The following is a 19,103-nucleotide window of genomic DNA, read 5'->3' on the forward strand; positions in this document are numbered from 1 at the left end:
AAAAAAGCTGGAAGTGGCACTGTGGCTCAAGTGGTACAGCACTAGCCTTGAGCTGAAGAGCTGAGGGACTGCGCCAAGGCCCAGCTTTCAGGCCCCACTACTGGCCCCCCCCCCAAAATTACAAAAATGTAACATTATTAAGATATGACTCATGCAAAGCATCATGTATCTGATTTAACATCAGATCAGATTTCTGGATTCTAAGATTTTAAGGATGGAATCTAAGGATTACACACATCATTCAGCACTTAAGGAAATTATGATTTAACCTTAGTTTTTATGAATGATTATGATAACCTTCATGTGAGACCATTTTAAGTTATTTCCCTCAAAAAATTCTTCATTTTCTTAGTATATTTTTCTATTGAAAATGAATCCTAAAAAAAAACAGTAAAATGAAATCATATAACAAAACACTGAACAATCACATTCCTTGAGTAATAAATGCTAAAGCAATGTGTGGATGGATTTACCTCTTATGCCAGCAATCTTAACATGTAACTTTCCTCCACGATGAGCAGACACCATAAATATTGTTCACATAATATGAAAGGCTCATACCACACCTGGAACCTATTCATGGACTTCATTTTCTTATATACACACTAGAAATGCATCTTTCTCAGTCTTCAACTTATTTTATAAGACAGTGATGTTACCTGTTTAAAACTACCTAGAATACCCAATGAATACACACATCAGCTTGAAAACGTTTTATTAAACATTTTAGGTGTTATTTCCTATTTTTAAAGAATAAAAAAATTTCAATAAAACAAATGTACAATTCAGTTATTTTCTGTGTGAAGAAAGCTGAATGAACTGTGCATCAATATTGAAAAATACAGTATTTCACTGCCAAAACTTAACCTGCCTCAAAGAGCATTACAAATTCTGAACACACCAAGACCATGTAGTTGCTATAATTTCATTGGGAATGGTGAGCTATTATATATAAACCCTAGGGCTTAGGGTCTGTTTTGGTGCCTGCTTCTATCTCGCAGAACTTTTCATCATCTGTAATTGAGAAAGAAACATAAAACCTTAGTTAACTTGGCATAAACTTTATGTTTAGTGCACATGTAAAAATATTTTTATCTTTTATTAGCCAACACATTTCAAGTGAAGATGGCAAAATGGCAGGCTGTACCTGCAAATGGTCCACATAAATGCTTGGTTTAAAAAATACTATTTTTGGACGTGAAGGGTAAACAAAAGGAGGAGGCTGCAATGCTTGGTAAGAAATGTACGCATTATCCTGCCCATGTAATTGTAACCCCTTTGTACAGTATGTTCACAAATAAAATAAAATAAAATTTAAAAAAATACTATTTTGATTGTTTATTAACTGAATCAAAATTCAAGGTTGGTGTGCTAACTTCACTAAAAAAAAAATCGATGGCTGGGTGCTAGTGGCTCAGGCCAGTAATCCTAGCTACTCAGGAGGCTAAGATCTGAGGATTGTGGTTCCAAGCCAGCCTAGGCTGGAAAGTCTATGAGACTCTTATCTCCAATAAAATACCAGAAAACCAGAAGTGGCACTGTGGCTCAAGTGGTAGAGAGCTTGATCTGAAGAGCTGAGGGACAGTGCACAGACCCAGAGTTCAAGCCCCATGACTGACAAAAATAATAAATAATTAAATAAATAAATCTATCTTGGGTTGTTTCTAAAAACAATCAGAAAGCAGGTAGCAGAAGAATTTCTACTTAGCTAATAGTAAGAAGAACAAATCCTGAGTTGTTCCAAGTATCTATGATCCACTGGGTATCACATTCTTTCTATGAACTGATCATTTAGCATTTTCTGTCTGGGTCCTAAGCCATTACCTCAAGTCATAAACTATAGAAACAAGTAAAAAATGTCCTATTTATTATCCTCAAATCTTAAACTACTAGATATGTAATTACTTTACATATTATTACAAATGATTCATTAGCATATATTTAGAAAGTTGAACAAGTGAATGCTTTTTAATGTAAGCCAGCTACACTTCTATTTAGAAATTGAAGGCACAGTCTCTCTCCAAGATGTATATTCCACAAGGCACAGTCCTTAATCATTCAAAACTCTACATGAAGCTAGTTGCTAGTGGCTTGCATCTGTAATCCTAGCTATGTAGGAGGCTCAGATCTAAGGATAGTGGTTCAAATCCAGTCCAGGCAAAAAAGCCCATGAAACTTTTTTTTTAATTGGTTGTGGGGCTTGAACTCTGGGCCTGGGCACTTTCCCTGTGCTCTTTACCTTAAGGCGAGTGCTCTACCACTTGACCCACAGAATCACTTCTGGCTTTCTAGTGGTTTATTGGAGGTAAGAGTCTCACGGAGTTTCCTGCCTGGGCTGGCTTTGACCGTGATCCTCAGATTTCAGCCTCCTGAGTAGCTAGGATTACAGATGTGAGCCACCAGCGCCTGGTTCCATAAGACTTTTATCTGCAATTAACTACCAAAAATGCCAGAAGAGCTATAGCTCAAGTGGTAGAATGCTACACTTGAGCAGAAGAAGCTCAGGGACAGTGCCCAGGCCCTGAAAACAAACAAACAAAAAACCTACCCAAACTCTTCATGAATGAATATTCATTCTGAGACAATTTCTACTTACTTTCCAGTGTTTGCTGAAGTTCATGAATGGTGTTAAGAAGAACATAAAATTGCTTCCGTCTCAAATCCAGCTGTAGGTAACAAGAGAAAAATTCATATAAGTTGATCTATAAACACATATACATTCAAAACAAAGGCTATAAATGTACCTACCTTATCTTCAATATTTTCTTTAATATGTGAAAGATGTTCTAATTCTTTTCCCAGAATTTCTAGCTCCCTGAAAAAAAAAAAGATAACTGCTAAAGTTGTCTGCTTGGGGAAGAGAATATATAATTAACACAAATCTAATAGTATTTTAATACTAAAAGGCAAATATGAAATTAGGACATTCCACCATTGTCAGACTTTTAAAGCTAAAGATGATTTCTAATTCCTAGATATGTACTATTTTCATTAAAAGTACAGTTTTAGATAACAGATTTTAAGTAAGGAAAACAAAGACAACTGAAAAACCAAACTAAAGAAGTGGCCTTCTGTGTCACTCTGCCCTCAAGTCTTTATTTTTGTAACAGAAATCACATTGCTGGTTTACTGACTTTAGCCCAGCCCAATCTTCTATCCCTTTTCCTCCCCTATCTCCCACTCAGGATCATTCAGCCAACTCTTTGTTAACATATACATTTGTATCTCTTAATAATAGATAGTATTAGTATATAATACTTAGAGAGAGGCTTATAACTTTTATAAATGGTTACTCTTCTGAATGTATTTCAGAAATGATTTAAAATTCATTACATGTCTTTTTTTCCCCACTGACTATATTTTGGAATCTGTGTTTTAGAATTATATACCTAATCTGTATTTTGTTTTTATCTTATTATCTTGGTAGTACTATTTTTTTTTTTAATTTGGAGCTTCTACTTGCTAAAGGAATGTTCTACCACGAACCACATCTCCAGTCATTTTTACTTTAGTTATTTTTCAAACAGTCTCACATTTTTGTCCAGGATGGGCTTCAGATCATGATCCTTTCTACCTATTCCTCTTACATACTTATTGGTTGAGATGGGGTCTATGTAATATTTTGCCAGGATTTGCCTTGATTGATAATCCTGCCAATCTCCACCTCTTAAACCGCTTGGATTGAACCACTGCTATTTAATATTCTACTATAGAAACAGAATATATTCCATTTATCCATTTTCCTATTGAAGCATCCTCTGTGCGTGTATTTTAGACCTACAAGTAGTAAACTTGGAAGAAGAAAAGGACTTAACCAAGCTGTATTAGAATGTATAGTTTTGAAACTGTGACCCTTCCTTTTGATAGGCTTTACATATTTCTATTGAGATGAAAAGCATAGGCTAGTTCTTAAAAGCTCTAATCTTACTTTAATGTCTCATGTCTATCTGGATGATGTTGAATCACTTTTGCCAAAGCATCATATTCTGAAAGACATAAAAATGTTTACCAAATTAAAGATTTCTTTTGACCATCAAAGCAAATCCTATTTATTTTCCTAGTACATAAGGAAGTGTAAATGATATGTTATAATGAAGTACTCCAGACAGGGAGTTTTTGCTCCATTCCTATTTTTTTCATTGATACACTCTGAACAGAACATAATAGGTCAGCATAGGCATAAATGGTTATTAAGTAGACTGACAAGGATCTTAAGATACAATGTGCCCAAAAACTAATCATAATTACTAAAAAATAATGATCAGCTGGGTGCTGGCAGCTCACACCTATAATCATAGCTACTTAGGAAGCTGAGATCTGAGGATCACGGTTCCAAGCCATCCTGGGCATAAAAGTCAATGAGACTCTTATGTCCAATTAAAATCACAGAAAAGGCCAGAAGGGGTGCTGTAGCTCAAGTGGTAAAGCGCTAGGCTTGAGCAAAAAGAGCTTAGGGAGGACAGTGCTCAGGCCCAGGACTGGCAAAAAATAAATATTAAAGTAATGATCAGTACAGAAAACACCCTACTGTTAATTTCAGACCTGAACAGAACTTCTCATTTATTCTAAAGGAAAATATTTCAGAAACTGTAAAATAACTTAAAGTCCAGGACATTGTTTCTGTACCACTGAAACCTCCAAGATGAAGTCATGTGACTCCTTAACCTTTTTAAAGAAATGATAAATGATAAAATCACTTAACAGCTTCCTAATATATGAAAACACTGTTTAATTTATATTAGCATAAGTTGATACATCTTGCCATAACTGCACTGCATAAACTGAATAAAGTTTCTCTTTTAAAAAGAGAAAATTGTTGCGCACTAGTGATTCATGTCTGTAATGCTAGCTACTCAGGAGCTTGAGATCTGAGGATCATGTTATAAAGACAACCTAGGCAGGAAAGTCTGTGAGACTCTTATTACCAATTAGCTACCAAAAAAGCTGGAAGTAGAACTGTGGCTCAAGTGGTAGAGTGCTAGCCTTGAGCAAAAAAGCTCAGGGACAGACCAGGCCTTGAGTTCAAATCCCAGGACCAACAACAACAAAAAAAACCTTTTTAATTAAAGAGAGAAAATAGAACTGTACCTTAATTATCTCTCTAAAATGTGAAGTTCAGTGTTCTGGATCTCACTGACTTTTTTTTTTTTGCATTACACAAAATATGCTTGTTATAAAACAAAATTGAAAAGCATAGCCATAAAAACTCCCAACCACTAAATAACAGTAACTTTTCTATTTCCTTCTAGTTTTTCATATATATTATCACAGTTATTACTAAACACTTTCTTATATTTCTTTTTCCTAACTACATTAAGGAGAACTAATGCTCTTATAATTAAAAATCACTTCAGATGTTTTTAGGAATTATGCAATAGCTTACCAATAGAAGAGATTAGAACAAAACTAAATTCTAACCTTTTCTTAAATTAGATAATTAGGCAGTCTAAATCTGTGTTTCATATTTAATAAAAATTAATGAAGTTTAGATTCTTCAAAAAAAAGTATCTCTAATCAACAACTAAAACTCCAAAACTAGATACTCATATAAATCACCTTTGCTCATTAACTGTAACATCATGTAGACAAAAGGGGCTGATGAGTATAAAAATTTAATACTAAGAAATACTTGGATAATAATACAACTCAGCAAAAACAATAAATAAAATTCAGCATAGCCTTCCTTCTCTTATTTTAGAGAATATAAGGTAAGAATTAAATATGGCTCCCAATTCTTTTTTATAAATTAAATTAATCCTGGCTGCAGATTTGACTTCACAGCAGTTAAAGCTGCATGAAAATAGTCAGTAATAAAGAATCTGCACACTAAACTAACCTCAAAATCCTTACCTTGGCGATTTTTTCGTATTCGTTTTGCTTGAAGAATCTGCTTTTTGCACTCAGCAATTTTTTCATGTGCTCCAGCAATGCTACTCTCTACAAAAAAAAAAAAAAAGGATTTTAGAAAATTATAGTACCATGTATAATAATCCATACATTTTTAATTTTAAAATGTGTTTCTAATTTAATGTTTCATTGCTAACAGACCTGCGTTTAAAAATAGCTACAACCCAAAGCAGTATACATATTAGAGTATATATTCTTTGTAGCTAACATTTACTGTATTCTTTTAATTAACATTGTAACTACTATTATTCTTTTGTCACTAGCCAGAGAAAATTGGTAGCATGTTTTTCCTTTAGGCTAATAAAATTATAGAAACACTAAATACTTTTGTTTCTTTACCTATTTCTTTGTAAATTTTTTCATAATTTTCCATTTCTCTGAGATTCATATCATATACCAGCAGAGTTTTGCCCATTGAAAATTCACATTGAGACAGGGTGCTAAGCATACGTTGGTACTGGCTATATCTAATGAAAGAGAGACAGAAGATGTTAGTGGACTGCTAAGGTTGAACTACTATAATTCAGGCAAAGATTTGCTAACTAAATTTTACCAAATCCTGAGAGACTCATTTGTTATGTTTAAAATAACTTAGAATATCTGCTCCTGTTTTCTTTATCTAAATATGGTACACATGACTTTATAAACTGCTTCAGTTACAAATGCAAGGTAAGACTATTGTTCTTATAAATAGTTTAAACAACTATTTGAACTGTTTCAATCACTTAAAAATCTTTTGATAATAAGGATTACTGACCATAATTTTGTCCTCACAAGTATTTCACTCTGTATGAAACAGTTTATGTGGAAAGTGAAGTCACATAAGGAAAAATTTCTTTGTGAAAATTCCCTACCTGAAAAATAGCTAAGACAAACAACAACAAAAATTGGCAGGGGATTTGGCTCAAGTGGTAGAGTGACTTTCTAGTAGGTACTGAGGTCAAACTCAAGTACCACCTCCTCATACAGACAGACAGACACACACACACACACGCACACACAGGCACATGCAAACCGCGGATTTGGCTCAAGTGGTAGAGTGCCTTTCTAGTAGATACTGAGGTCAAACTCAAGTACCATCTCCTCATACAGTCACACACACACACACACAGAGGCACATGCACACCTTATCTATGCACACCTTATCTGGTCTGGTGGCACATGCTTGTCATCCCAGCACTCTACAGACTGAGGAAAGCTGGAAAACTGAGTTCTAGGGAAGCCTGGTATAAAGAGCAAGATCCTGAACCCCCTCCCACAACAAAACAAAAGAATAAAATCTACTTTTGGCTTTTCACCAGGTATTTCCATTGGACATTTCAATAGTGAAATACTAACAAGACTTTAATAAAATCACATCTACACTGGTATAGAAACAACAATGTAATGAAATACCCCTCTTCTTGGGATCCAGAGTTGCACCACTTAATGAAACTTTTCACTAGCAAATTAATCCTCCGATCATCACCAGCGCCATCTCCATCAATTAAGAGTCGCTTTCGTATGACTTCATCTGGAGAAAAGAAAGGTAATGCCTGTTTAAATGATCATCTGGCCCTTAGGAACTTCCCAAAACAAGTAAACAGTATCACTTTTCACTTGCCCATTTAAAATAAAGTTATTGATATGTACAACACTGAAATGTACACATCAAATGGCTAGTTAAAACAGTCCTGGCACCAGTGGCTATTTTAATCTTAGCTACTTAGGAGGATGAGATCTGAGGATCAACTTTCAAAGCTAGCCCAGGCAGAAAAATCCATGGGACTCTTATCTCCAATAAACTACTCAGAAAAAGCCAAAAGTGGCACTTTGGCTCAAGTGGTAGAATGCTCTGCTAGCCTTGAGGACACAGAGGCTCAGGGACAACATCCTCAAGTTCAAGCCCCAGAATTGGCAAAAAACAAAAACAAAACACCAAAAAAAACCCAGGAAATTTTGTTATGCATTCCTTATCATATTAAAATACATATATATGTACTTTAAAGAGAAAATGATTGTCTGCCATGGTCATGAAATGTTCTTGGAGCTGATTATAGGTGAAAAGCCATGCTCTTGGAGTTGGAAGATTACTGGGTTGAGAGGAAACAATTTTCATACAATCGAGAAACAAAGATGATAATTCTTAGAAAACCTCTTTTTGAAAACAAGTTGTCCAGACTGATGGAGCTCAGTAACATGTCTCTGGCTAGAAAGAAACACTGGTAAGAGGAATAGAGAAATGAATATTTCAAACGTGAAATGGTAGACTAGGAAGAGTGTGAGATAGATCAGGGAAAGATCTGTGAGGATTTAAAACAAAAACAAAAAGAACATTTTATTTATGCCCCAAAGGAACAGAAAAGGCAGTGTAATATATCTTATACTCATAAACTGACATGTTAAATGATAACCCTTGTGAACTTAAAGATAATAAAAATAAAAAAAAGCAGCATAGTTCACAATTAACACAGGCAAGTCTCAACTACTAATCCTGAGAGGTGTGTGTGTGTGTGTGTGTGTGTGTGTGTGTGAGAGAGAGAGAGAGAGAGAGAGAGAGAGAGAGAGAGAGAGAGTACTGGGGCTTGAACCCAGGGCCTCTTGCTTGCTGTTTTGCTCAGGACTGTTGCTTTACCACTTGAACCAAACCTCTAATTTCAGCTCCAAGATAGTTAATTGGAGACAATTGTTTGGAGAGTTCTGGGTCTGGGCTAGTTTTTAATCCCAGAGCTTAGAATTCAGACTCCTGACTAGCTAGATTTATAGGCATGAGCCACTAGCACCTGACCTCAGCTAATATTCTTACTTAAAATAATGATCATGACAAAGAAAGGTAAATAAACTAGCATTTTTCATCTATCAGATTGACAAAGACGCAACCCTGATAATTAAATTGTAGGCAAGGGTATTGGGAAACTATGTTTACATAAACTATGAATGTTTTTATGGCCCTGGGCATAATAGACAAAACTATAAATGCACACACTTTTCTGACCCCATATTTCTAAGTTTAGGAATTTATTCCCTTTTACATCTGTGCCTATGCACAAAAACACAGGATGTTTTCTTAGTGTTGTTGTTTGTAGTACAAAGAATAAAACCTAATTATTAAGAGACTGGTTAAGGTGGCTGCCAGTGACTCACACCTATAATCCTAGCTACTCAGGAGGCTGAGATCTAGGATCATGGTTCAAAGCCAGCCCAGGCAGAAAATCTGTGAGCCTCTTATCTCCAATAAAAAAAGCTGGAAGTGGCTGAAGTCTTAAAAGTGCTAGCCTTGAGCAAAAGGAGCTCATGGGCAGTACCCAGGCCCCGAGTTCAAGCCCAAGGACTGGCAAAAAAAAAAAAAAAAGACTGGTTAAATGATGAAACATTAATACAATGTAACTCATGCAGCCACATGAATAGTGTAGTATCGATACTGATGCCAAAATCATGTTCTTGGGTGTATTAAGTAGGAGAAAAACTATGTTTAGCTATGTTGCAGAAAAGGGAGGATGTGAGTGGCTAGATAATACGTTCAAAAATACTCGAAGTGATGATAGTGGTTGTTTTTGGTAACAAAGACTAAGTAATTTTCTTATATGCCATTTCACAGGGTTTTTTTTTTGGGGGGGTGTGTTTTCTTTTTTGAACAAATGCAATGTTTTTTAAGACAAATTTTTAAGGTGTAAATAATTTCTGGAGTCCCTGGATGATGTCTCAACAGTAGTCTTTAAACAATAGCTCCTATGTGTAGGTGGACATAGTTTTGAGCACAGCAAAGTGGAGCTAAACTGTGGAAGGAAGATGGTTCCAGCGTTACAATATAATCTGTGAAAACATCATACATACACTTTTAGAATAAGCTATGACTGTCAGTCACTGTTCTGAAAGACTTCTCAAGCTACAGATCCTTCATTTGGTCTAACGTTACATTAAAAAAAACTAGTGTTTTTGGTTTTTAACTACCAACAATATTGTAAGAAACTGAGATAAGCAAAACCCAGTCTTTGAAGAGATCAAAATATGACAAAATATATTTTTGCTTCAACTTCCTAAACAGAAAAAAATTAAAAATATCCACCAGGTGAGGCAATCAGGTAATGGTTCAAAATAATACTGTTCAATAATCCCTTTGCTCCTGTTTCTTCTCAAGTCCCCCCACACATCCTAGTCTTCTTCCAGATGCCTGAACTTCCATTTGAGACTGGAGATTTCCAATACATGTGCATTCAGAAACAGGTAAATAATATCTGAGTGCCTTAATGGGGAGACGATCACCGCACCCCAATTTTCAACTGGAAACTAAAATATTTAAAACACACTTTGTGATCATTCCCGTTGTGTATTTCAAGATCTGGCACCTTTATATATGATGGTACTATATCAATTAGAAACAATTATGAAAATATTTAGAACACTGTACAAGCCAAACCAAATATACTCTTATTTCTGATTTCCCTACTAGAGAGTAAAGTGTTAGTACTGCTTCAACCTATGTCTTACACATTCAGGGATTATTTATTTACTTATTTTTTTGTATTGGGGATTGAACTCAGGGCTTCATACTTGCTAAGCCACAACTGTATCCCTGTTTCTTACTGGCCACTTTTGAGATAAGTGTCTTACTTCCTGTCTAGGCATGTACCTGGATGAGCTCCAACTAAGTTAGGCCTCTTGTAGTAGCCTGTATAACAGGTGAATGCCACTGGGCCTAGCACTCACTTGAGAATAGGCCTTGAGAACCTCTCTATCCAGGATGGCCTTGAACAGTGATCCTCCCAATTTTAGGCTTGCAAGTTTCTAGCATTATAGGCTTGAGCCACTGGCACTGGGCTCAATAAATATTTCTAACTTGGATTTGAGGTACCTGCATAGAACAATCAGCTTTCTAAAAAACCTAGTCTCAAAAACATTCCCAAGGGCTCCCAGGCAACTAATTTTCATTTCCACAGTAGTAATTATTCTACTTGTACAAGAGATGGGAATATCTTATCAATGAGCAGATGCATCCAAAGGAATAAGAGTAAAAGCTGAGGATATAAATAAAGAATGAAGCTTGTCTGTTCTCACTAGAGAAAGAACATCAACATGAACACATATATTTAAAGAAAGCTACAGGGTTGAGTGATATATACACATTAGAAATTAGGATTAAAGCTCCCTTTGGTTTAGGGGCACTAAGACAAGGCAGAATTTGAACTGCTGTTTGGATTTTTAAATTATCAATCAAAAAATAGGTGAGAGCATTTTACCAGTACCTATCTAAATTCCAAGTAATATAGCTTTTGTCTCAGAAATCCCAGATATAGTTGTACTTAAGAAACAAGACATCAGGTATGTACACTGGAGCATAATAATAATAATAATAATAATAATAATAATAATAATAATAACAATAATGAAGCAACATTCAAATGTTGGATGCGTAGTGGCTAATGTCTGTAATCCTAGCTACTAAAGAGATGAGATCTGAAGATCAAAGTTCAAAACCAGCCTAGAGAAATGAGGCTATAAGACTATCTCTACCTAACTAACCAAATGCTGAACTGGAGATGTGGTTCAAGTGGTAGAGCACAATCTGTGCACAAAAAAGTCAAGTGAGACCATGAGATCCTTCTGAGTTCAAGCCCTGGTAGCAGCGCGTGTGAACGCGAACACACACACACACACACAAACACACACACACACACACACACACACACACACACACACACACACACACACACACACACACACACACACACACACCAAAAAAAAAAAAACCACAATGTACATCAATAGGGAATCAAATTAAATTAAGCAAATTTTGGTATAAAACATGATAAAGTACTATGAAGCTGTAAGAAAAAAACAGAATGAAAAATTACTCTGATAATGCAAAGTAACACTGTAAGGTCCACAAGAACAGTATTACAGTATGCTTCTGTCCAAATAAAAATGAAAGGTGGTAAGTACATTTACATTTGTACAGATACCCTGGAAAGATAAACACAAAACTAATAAAAAGGAGTTACCAAGAAATAGGATAGTTTGAGTGGATGGGAGACAGGCTAGAAGACAGAATATATTTTTATGTTATATGGCTTAAAACATATATATATATATATATCTTTATTGTTATTGCAAAGGTGATATACAAGAGAGTTAAAGTCTGACATAAGTCAGACTGTTCTATGACTTTTAAACCTGAGGAGTATTCAAAATTTGCTGGTGGTGGTGCTGTGGTTACTTACAAAAGAAAACATACAGATGTCCTCTCCCTTTCCTTACCCCTGGAAGGAAAAAAGTTTTGAGCTAAAGCAGAAGTTGGGGAATGGAGCTGGATCTGAGAACACTAGAACACCAGGAAAGACAGATAGCAAGATCCAGGGATAGCTGGAGGTAAGAGACTCAGGGACTTTTCTGCCCAGACTGGCTTCAAACCATTATCTTCAGATCTCAGTTTCCTGGGTAACTAAAATTGGAGGTGTGGACCACTGATACTGGGCTTAGTTTTGAGTAATTATTAAATCAAATAAAAGCATATTTTTAAGAAACAAAACAAAACTCCAGGGTCAGATTGCAGGAGTCCATACTACTAGATGCAGGATCTGCTCATAGGCAACTCAGAGCAGTTAAGATTCATGGGTAGGACTTCCTAGAAAGAACATGCTGAAGACAATGTACGAAATGATGTAACTAGAAAAAGCTCACAAACAAGAGGCTGATCAGGAGGCTGCTTTCTAAGAACATGCAGCTAGGAGCTGACATGGCCTAAATTTAAAGGAAAGGACTACAGGCATTGAAGGCAGGTTAGGATTGAACAGAGTGAGTGTGCTAAGCCGAGTTCTGGCAGCTGGGGGAGTCCCTGTCCAGGCATTGGCTGACTGTCCTCTCACTTCAGCCTCATCCCTCGGTAGCCTGTATAACAGGCTATAGTATAAGATCTGTAGTATAAATTCACCCACTTACGGGCTACCTTTGTGGGCCAGCAATAAACAAGAGCTATGGTTTGGTTAGTTCACTTTGCTTTGTGTGTGTACATATTTGCATGTAAGATAAAGATTAGATGTCATTTGTAAAACGTGAATAAAATGATCTACTTCGTAGGACTGAAGTGAAACATCATAGAAATAAAAATATGTGAAAGAGTACAATGGCTGTCCATCATGGCAGCCTCGCTCCTCCTTCAAATGTATTAAGCTCATTTTTATGTTAAACTTATTCTACAATTTGTAGCATCCTAAATGTGTGAAAGAGCAAATGTTTAAAGTATATACACACATACACACACACAAAGCCCTATGGTGTGTACATATACACTATGCATTTGTGCACACCAAATTTTTCCACTTGTAATTTCTTACATGTTGCTTCTGTCTCAAATTAACTTGCACTTCTAGCTTAAACTGTGTGGAGACTGTTGATGCTTGAAAATTCTCTGTGGACAAGAATTACTTAAATAATATTTGCAAATGGAGAGCATAGCTCTGTCAGCAAAAAAATAAAACCAGGAACAAAAACAGGTTCCAGTTTGACAACAGTATTTATTCTTTTAAGATTTAGAGTTCCTAACACATTGCATAAGCATTATTATTTTTAATGACACAGAAATGAACTCCATACAGAACACACCTAAAACATGTTTGTTTACTATTTACTATTAACACTGACTTCATAAATTACCATCCTTGAAGTCCTCGGTAAACAATTTGATTGTATAAATAATTTTGGCAGGACTTGGTCCATCCCATAAAAACAATAAAGATAGCTTAGAAACTATTTTATTGATATCAAATTAAGATTAGTTTGTAAAAACAGTGTGCAGATTCTTGTTAGGTTTATCATCAGCCTGCCACCACTTATAAATTAAAATGAATGGCACATAGCTCATTTGCTAGATTCCTCATGGCAAAGTAATTCTCAGCCCCTCCTTTCCAGGAGTTTAAAATAATTAAGATAATTTTTTGTGTGTGTTATGCCAGTACTGGGACTTGAACTCAGAGCCAACAGTAATTTGAGATTTTTCAGGACAAACATATTAGGAATATACATTAAATCCTGATACTGGGGGCTCATGCCTAGCTACTCATGAGGCTGAGATCTGAGATCGGTTTCAAAGCTCGTGCAGGAAAAGCTCTTATCTCCAATTAACCACCTAAAAACTGGGTGTGGAGTTGTGGCTCAAAGTAGCAGAGCATTAGCCTTGAGCAAGAAAGCTCAGGGACAGGACCCAAGCCCTGTGTTCAAGCCCCATGGACAACAACAACAACAACAACAACAAACACATTAAAGGTGGATGGGAAACATAAATAAAATGGTTTGATTTCTCTATGCAAGCATTGATCTCTCCTATGATCCAAATTGCTGATGCCAAAGTAAATTGCTTAAGCCCAAACTAAATTTAAAAATAAGAAGTCTTTTCCCCTAAATATTTAGAAAATGGTACAACCTCAATCTTCCTTTGAAAAATTATTTGTCTTGGCTAACGGAATTCTAATTGTTGGACTGCACTAGTGATCACTTTGCTGAGCCCCAAGGAAACAAGCTAATGAACTGGATGAACAAGTGAAATAGGAATAACTACAGCACAAGCATCATGTTTACACACCTCACTTACTGAACATAGACCCCACTTGTTTCTTCTCACACTGAAAAATGGCCTGCCATGGATAATAAGTGGCCACTCAACTTCAACATACTTCACAGGTATTATCACACATCATCCCTGAAAACATCATCATGGAATGTGCCTCTACACTCATAGGAAAATATGCACAATGAAAATAATTCTGTAATTATGTCATGTTTTTAGGCATGCAAAATATGATTTCAAATTATAACAAGCATATATCTGTACATTACACTTTTGGAATAAAAGAAAAAGCCACTATCAAAACCAACAGGCTTTATAAAGAGGAATGAAAAGGCACATCTCCTCCTCCCCTTGCTCATTTCCCATCTGTTGCTCTGGCAGATTAACATATTTACCTAATGTTCTCTGCATTACAAAAAGTTCTCTTAAAATTATTTCTATCAGGTTACTAACACCATTTAACACCTTTTAAATTAACAGCTACAAAATACAAACTGTTAACACAGTTTAAATTAACAGTGACATCAAAACTCCTTTTCAGTTAGCCAAAATGCTAGGTTGGCATCAAAGGAGAATGGTTTTGTCACTAACTAGCCATGTGACTAAGACACCAATTCCTCAGGAACTTCATTTTTTTTCTATAAAACGTCAGAGTTGGAAGGTACAGTCCAGCATCTATCAATGGCAATGTAGCACTTTATCTCCTTCCTTTTGAGGCAGTGCAGTTCCCTGTAATAGAAATAATGGACTTCTGGATACACAAAGGCATATATAAAGATTAAATGAAGAGGGTTGTGATCAGGTACGTGAAATCTGTAAGAGTTCACTGGCCCTCATCTAAGCTCCAGGGACAAGTGCTGATCCCCCTCCAAGAGATTTTCAAGAGGATGAATATCAAAGACATCGGTTTTTTACTGCTGACGCCACTGCCAACAGGAATCCAAGCCTACTTCTCTTATGTCAAACAGTCTGTCTTGGTCTCCTACCTTCCAATCTTGGCTTCTTACAATCCACTCTCTATACCAAAACTAACAATGACCTGAAAGATGAACTGAATCACTAGCTCTCATCCTAAAATCCTCCAATGGGTGCCAACTGCCAGCAGAAAACCCACTCTTTCATAGGTGTAGGGGCTCCCATTTACCTTATTTGGTACCATAATCCTCCTGGCTTACCTGGATGCTACCCCAATGGTGTTTCTTATCCTTCCCCAAAGAGATAGAGCTTGTTTCACGAGCTTAGGCTTTTCACTACTTTTTTCTCATCTGGAGTACTTTCTTGAAGGGCTTTTTATGTAATTGATGCTTTCAGGTAGGTCTCACTTTAACTGTAGCTTTTCAGAATTTATAGCTAACCACTCCCAATTTTTAGCATCCCTCCCCCACTACTGTCAACAAATTCACTCTCAAAACTCAATTTTGTTCTTTCTAACAAATGAACTCATTTGACCAAACAGTATTGCTTCTCTCCCTCAGTCTTGGATCAGAGTCCTACCTCTTGTGTCTAATTCCCTTCTATGAACAACACCTCCCATGCTGTAGAAGGTATACAACAGATACTTGTTGATCACATACAATACTAATTTCAGCTGAATTATTTGAATTCTGTAAACAGAAGACAGAGAAGGGAAGTCTCCATAGATTTAAAGATAAAGAAGACAAAATTCTCATCACAGCAAAGAGATGAGTAAAACAAATGATGTTTAGTAGTATTTACTATTTTACTGTATATACTAATATTACCATGTACTGGACTCGATGCAAACCCTTCACAAATTTTACTGCATTTCATCTTCAAACCAATCCTCAGAAGTGGATTTATTATTACCTTCATAAACAAGAGTACAAAACCAGCTTAGTAACTAACCTCCACAAAGTCAAACAGATTCTAAGTAGCAGAATGAGGATTTTTGTGGCCTCTAAGAATTTCGAGGCAACTGGTTGTAGTTGACTAGAATTCATTTTCCCTCCCCTACTCTCATTTGACAAAATCTCTTCCTCCTTTGGAATTGTCTACCTCAATAGATACATACCTAGAAGGCATACAATGACTCAAATTAGAAACCTGGGATCAACATTGATGCCCCCCTCCCTTCCCTCATATTCCTCAGTCACATCCTGTTGTGGTACTTCCCCCTCTACTTCTCTGCATTTTCTCTTGGTGGAATTTCAACTTGGCCTGTGGTCCCCTACACTCATTAGGACTACTGCAGCAGTAGTTGGTACACAAGATGCACATAGTGAGAAGCATCAACTCTGGAGACAGATGCTTGGTTTAAATTAGGAGTAATTTACTACTCATAATGATGTCATGTTACTTAATCTTTTTGGGTGGCATTTTCATTCATAAAATTGGGACAAACACCACCTGATATGCAGTCTAAGTACTATATAAATGTTCGTTATAGAAAGGTTATTTAATTAGCAGTCTGTCACTTTCCCTTTCCCTCATCATTCTTCACTCAGTACTACTGCATATGTGTGTGTGTTAAAAGCAAATCTGGGGCTGAGGATACTTTAGTGAGGATATAGTTTACTTGCCTAACATGAATGAGACTCTTGGGTTTGATTATCAACACAGGAAGAAAAAAAAAGCAAATCTGAGTACACCATACCAATGTTTAAAATGTCTAATGGCTTTACACTGCACTTTAAAAGCTATGGCTCATAACTTTCTAACTTCTAGTCAATACTGGTCAGTTATCTTTTAATTCTTCCAACTTGCACTCCCCATCTATGCAGGCTATATACATTTGTCTTCAAAAATAGAATTAACAATAAATTTTTTAACAATAAGGTACAGGTGGCTCATGCCTATAATTCTGATACTCAGAAGGCTCACACTACTTTGGAGACTCTTGGTTCAAAGCCAACCAGAGCAGGAAAGTCTGGGAGATTTCATCTTCCATTAACCAGCAAAAAGCCAGGCTGGAGGTGTACCTTAAGCAGTAGAACACCAGCAGTGAACTGAGCTAGGCAGAGGCCCCTGAGTTCAAGCCCCCAGTACTGGGAGGAAAAGGGCCAAAGGTTTTTTACTTTTTCCCTCCAGGAAGGCTTTCTAGTTGCCCCCAAATACTCTGTTGTGTAGCTTTATAATTGTTGTATGTTTGTATAGCTCCCTACTTTGTACTTCTCCCATGCTAACATTTGCAACCCTTAAAACTAGTGAGCTGGTGGCTCATGCCTATAATCCTAGCTACTCAGAAGGCTGAGATCTGAAGTTGGGAAAAAAAAAATCTCCATGAGACAATTTCCAATTAACCACTTAAAAACCAGAAGTGGAGTTGTGGCTTAAAATGGTAGAACACTGGCATTGTGCAAAAAAGGTCAGGGGCAGGGCGTCCAGGCCTTGCATTCAAACCCTGAGCAGACAAAATAGCAAAACTAAAACTAACACACGCGCACACACACACACACACACACACACGCACACACACACCCTAGTAATTCAATGTATGGCTCTCACCAGAATGCAATTTTAGGGGAGGAAAAGGTTTGCCTGATGGCGCTGGGCTGTGTAAATCCCAAGTAGGATAAACAGCTGCTGAAAAAATAAAACTGAAATACAGCAAAGTTAAATTTCCCCATGAAGTTCCAGGGCGCTTCTCTGCTACTTACCCAAGATCGTGTCACTGTTCACCCTAAATCATCTGGCTTCTTAATCCACATTAATTCCCCCGTGGGTCCCCTACTCCCTCAGAAAGAAGTTTCTCCACGGGGACCTCTAGTTCACCCTATCCTCAAATAGCTTTTCCACATACCCAGATGCCAAAGGACCTGCTTTTTCCTCCACTGCCCGTTATGCCTGCCCATCCTTTCCTACCATTCTGTTCCCCTATTTCTGCTCGGTTCCGTGTGTCCACAAACCCAACCCTCTACCCGCCTCACTGCAGACGACCAGGCCGCCTTCCCCACTCCCAGGGCCTTCCCAGATCTTCCAGGCACAGTGCGGGACCGGGCTTCGGGAACGCCCACCCTCACCTAGTTCACCCAGACGCCGGCCCGCCCCTCCCCGTTCCCACCACACCAGTCCAGGGCCGGTGTCACCCCCGGAGCCTCCGCACATACCCCCAGCCTCGTGGCGCACTCCTCCCTCCCGGGCCTCCACAGGCCCTCGGACCCGGCACCCCAACCGCCACCACTCCCCACAGCGCACCGCTGGAGGCGGGCCACACCCCTCGGCACCCCGCCCCGGACCCCCTCCGACCCCCCGCCCCGACGCCGGGACCCCGGCGTGCGCTCGCAGCCCCCCCCACCCCGATCCTCCCAGGGCCCCCCGCGCGGCCCCTCGGGAATGCCGGCCCTCCGGGGTCCAAGGCAGGGGCGGGGGGGGGGGCTCCGAGGAGGGGCGTCGGGCCGGTGGGGAGAAGCCCGGAAAGCCGAGGAGGGAGCGGCCGAGCGGCTGCCGATCCCCCTCGTCCGCCCGGAGCGCGGGGAAGGACGCGCGGAGCCGGGGAACGGGCCTCACCGTCCGTCACGGCTCCCATGGCGTGCGCGGCGGCGGCGGCGGCGGCGGCGCAGGCTGAGGCGGCGGTTGGCGGCGGCGGCGGCGGCGGAGGTCAAACTCCCACAATGCAGCCGGGTAAACAGCCATGGAGGAGGAGGCGGCGGCGCCCGCGGCCGCCCGCTCCGACGCCTGAGTCGCGCCGCCGCCGCCG

General features: G+C 38.3%; 1 protein-coding gene across 4 annotated transcripts; it reads right to left on the reverse strand.

Annotated features, from left to right (window-relative positions):
- Positions 1-698: 698 nt before the first annotated feature.
- On the reverse strand, positions 699-19,030 carry Thoc7 (THO complex subunit 7). Of its 4 annotated transcripts, XM_070018874.1 has the most exons (9): positions 18,914-19,030; positions 17,912-18,003; positions 7,303-7,420; positions 6,247-6,374; positions 5,851-5,937; positions 3,929-3,986; positions 2,749-2,815; positions 2,597-2,666; positions 699-1,014 (listed from the first exon to the last, which is right to left on the reverse strand). In XM_070018874.1, the coding sequence occupies exons 4-9, from the start codon at positions 6,353-6,355 to the stop codon at positions 959-961; spliced, it is 447 nt and encodes a 148-aa protein (XP_069874975.1). In that variant the 5' UTR covers positions 6,356-6,374; positions 7,303-7,420; positions 17,912-18,003; positions 18,914-19,030; the 3' UTR covers positions 699-958. The 4 variants fall into 4 exon arrangements, 3 of the variants coding, with proteins under 3 accessions (XP_069874975.1, XP_069874973.1, XP_069874974.1); XM_070018872.1 differs by lacking the exon at positions 17,912-18,003 and having other exon boundaries at positions 18,914-19,010; XM_070018873.1 differs by lacking the exons at positions 17,912-18,003; positions 18,914-19,030 and adding an exon at positions 18,064-18,355.
- Positions 19,031-19,103: the final 73 nt, after the last annotated feature.

The sequence above is a fragment of the Dipodomys merriami genome, unplaced genomic scaffold, assembly GCF_024711535.1.
Source record: "Dipodomys merriami isolate MVZ:Mamm:240054 unplaced genomic scaffold, mDipMer1.0.p SCAF_13, whole genome shotgun sequence".
NCBI lineage: Eukaryota > Metazoa > Chordata > Mammalia > Rodentia > Heteromyidae > Dipodomys > Dipodomys merriami.

What these genes read in the sequence shown, in the direction of transcription:
- Thoc7 (XM_070018872.1), bottom strand. An exon ending in TCTGGATCCCAAGAAGAGGG is followed by an intron (nt 6,375 to 7,302) that starts GTATTTCATTAC and finishes CTCTTTCATTAG; the next exon opens with ATATAGCCAGTACCAACGTA. An exon ending in AAAAATTTACAAAGAAATAG is followed by an intron (nt 5,938 to 6,246) that starts GTAAAGAAACAA and finishes TTTTTTTTGTAG; the next exon opens with AGAGTAGCATTGCTGGAGCA.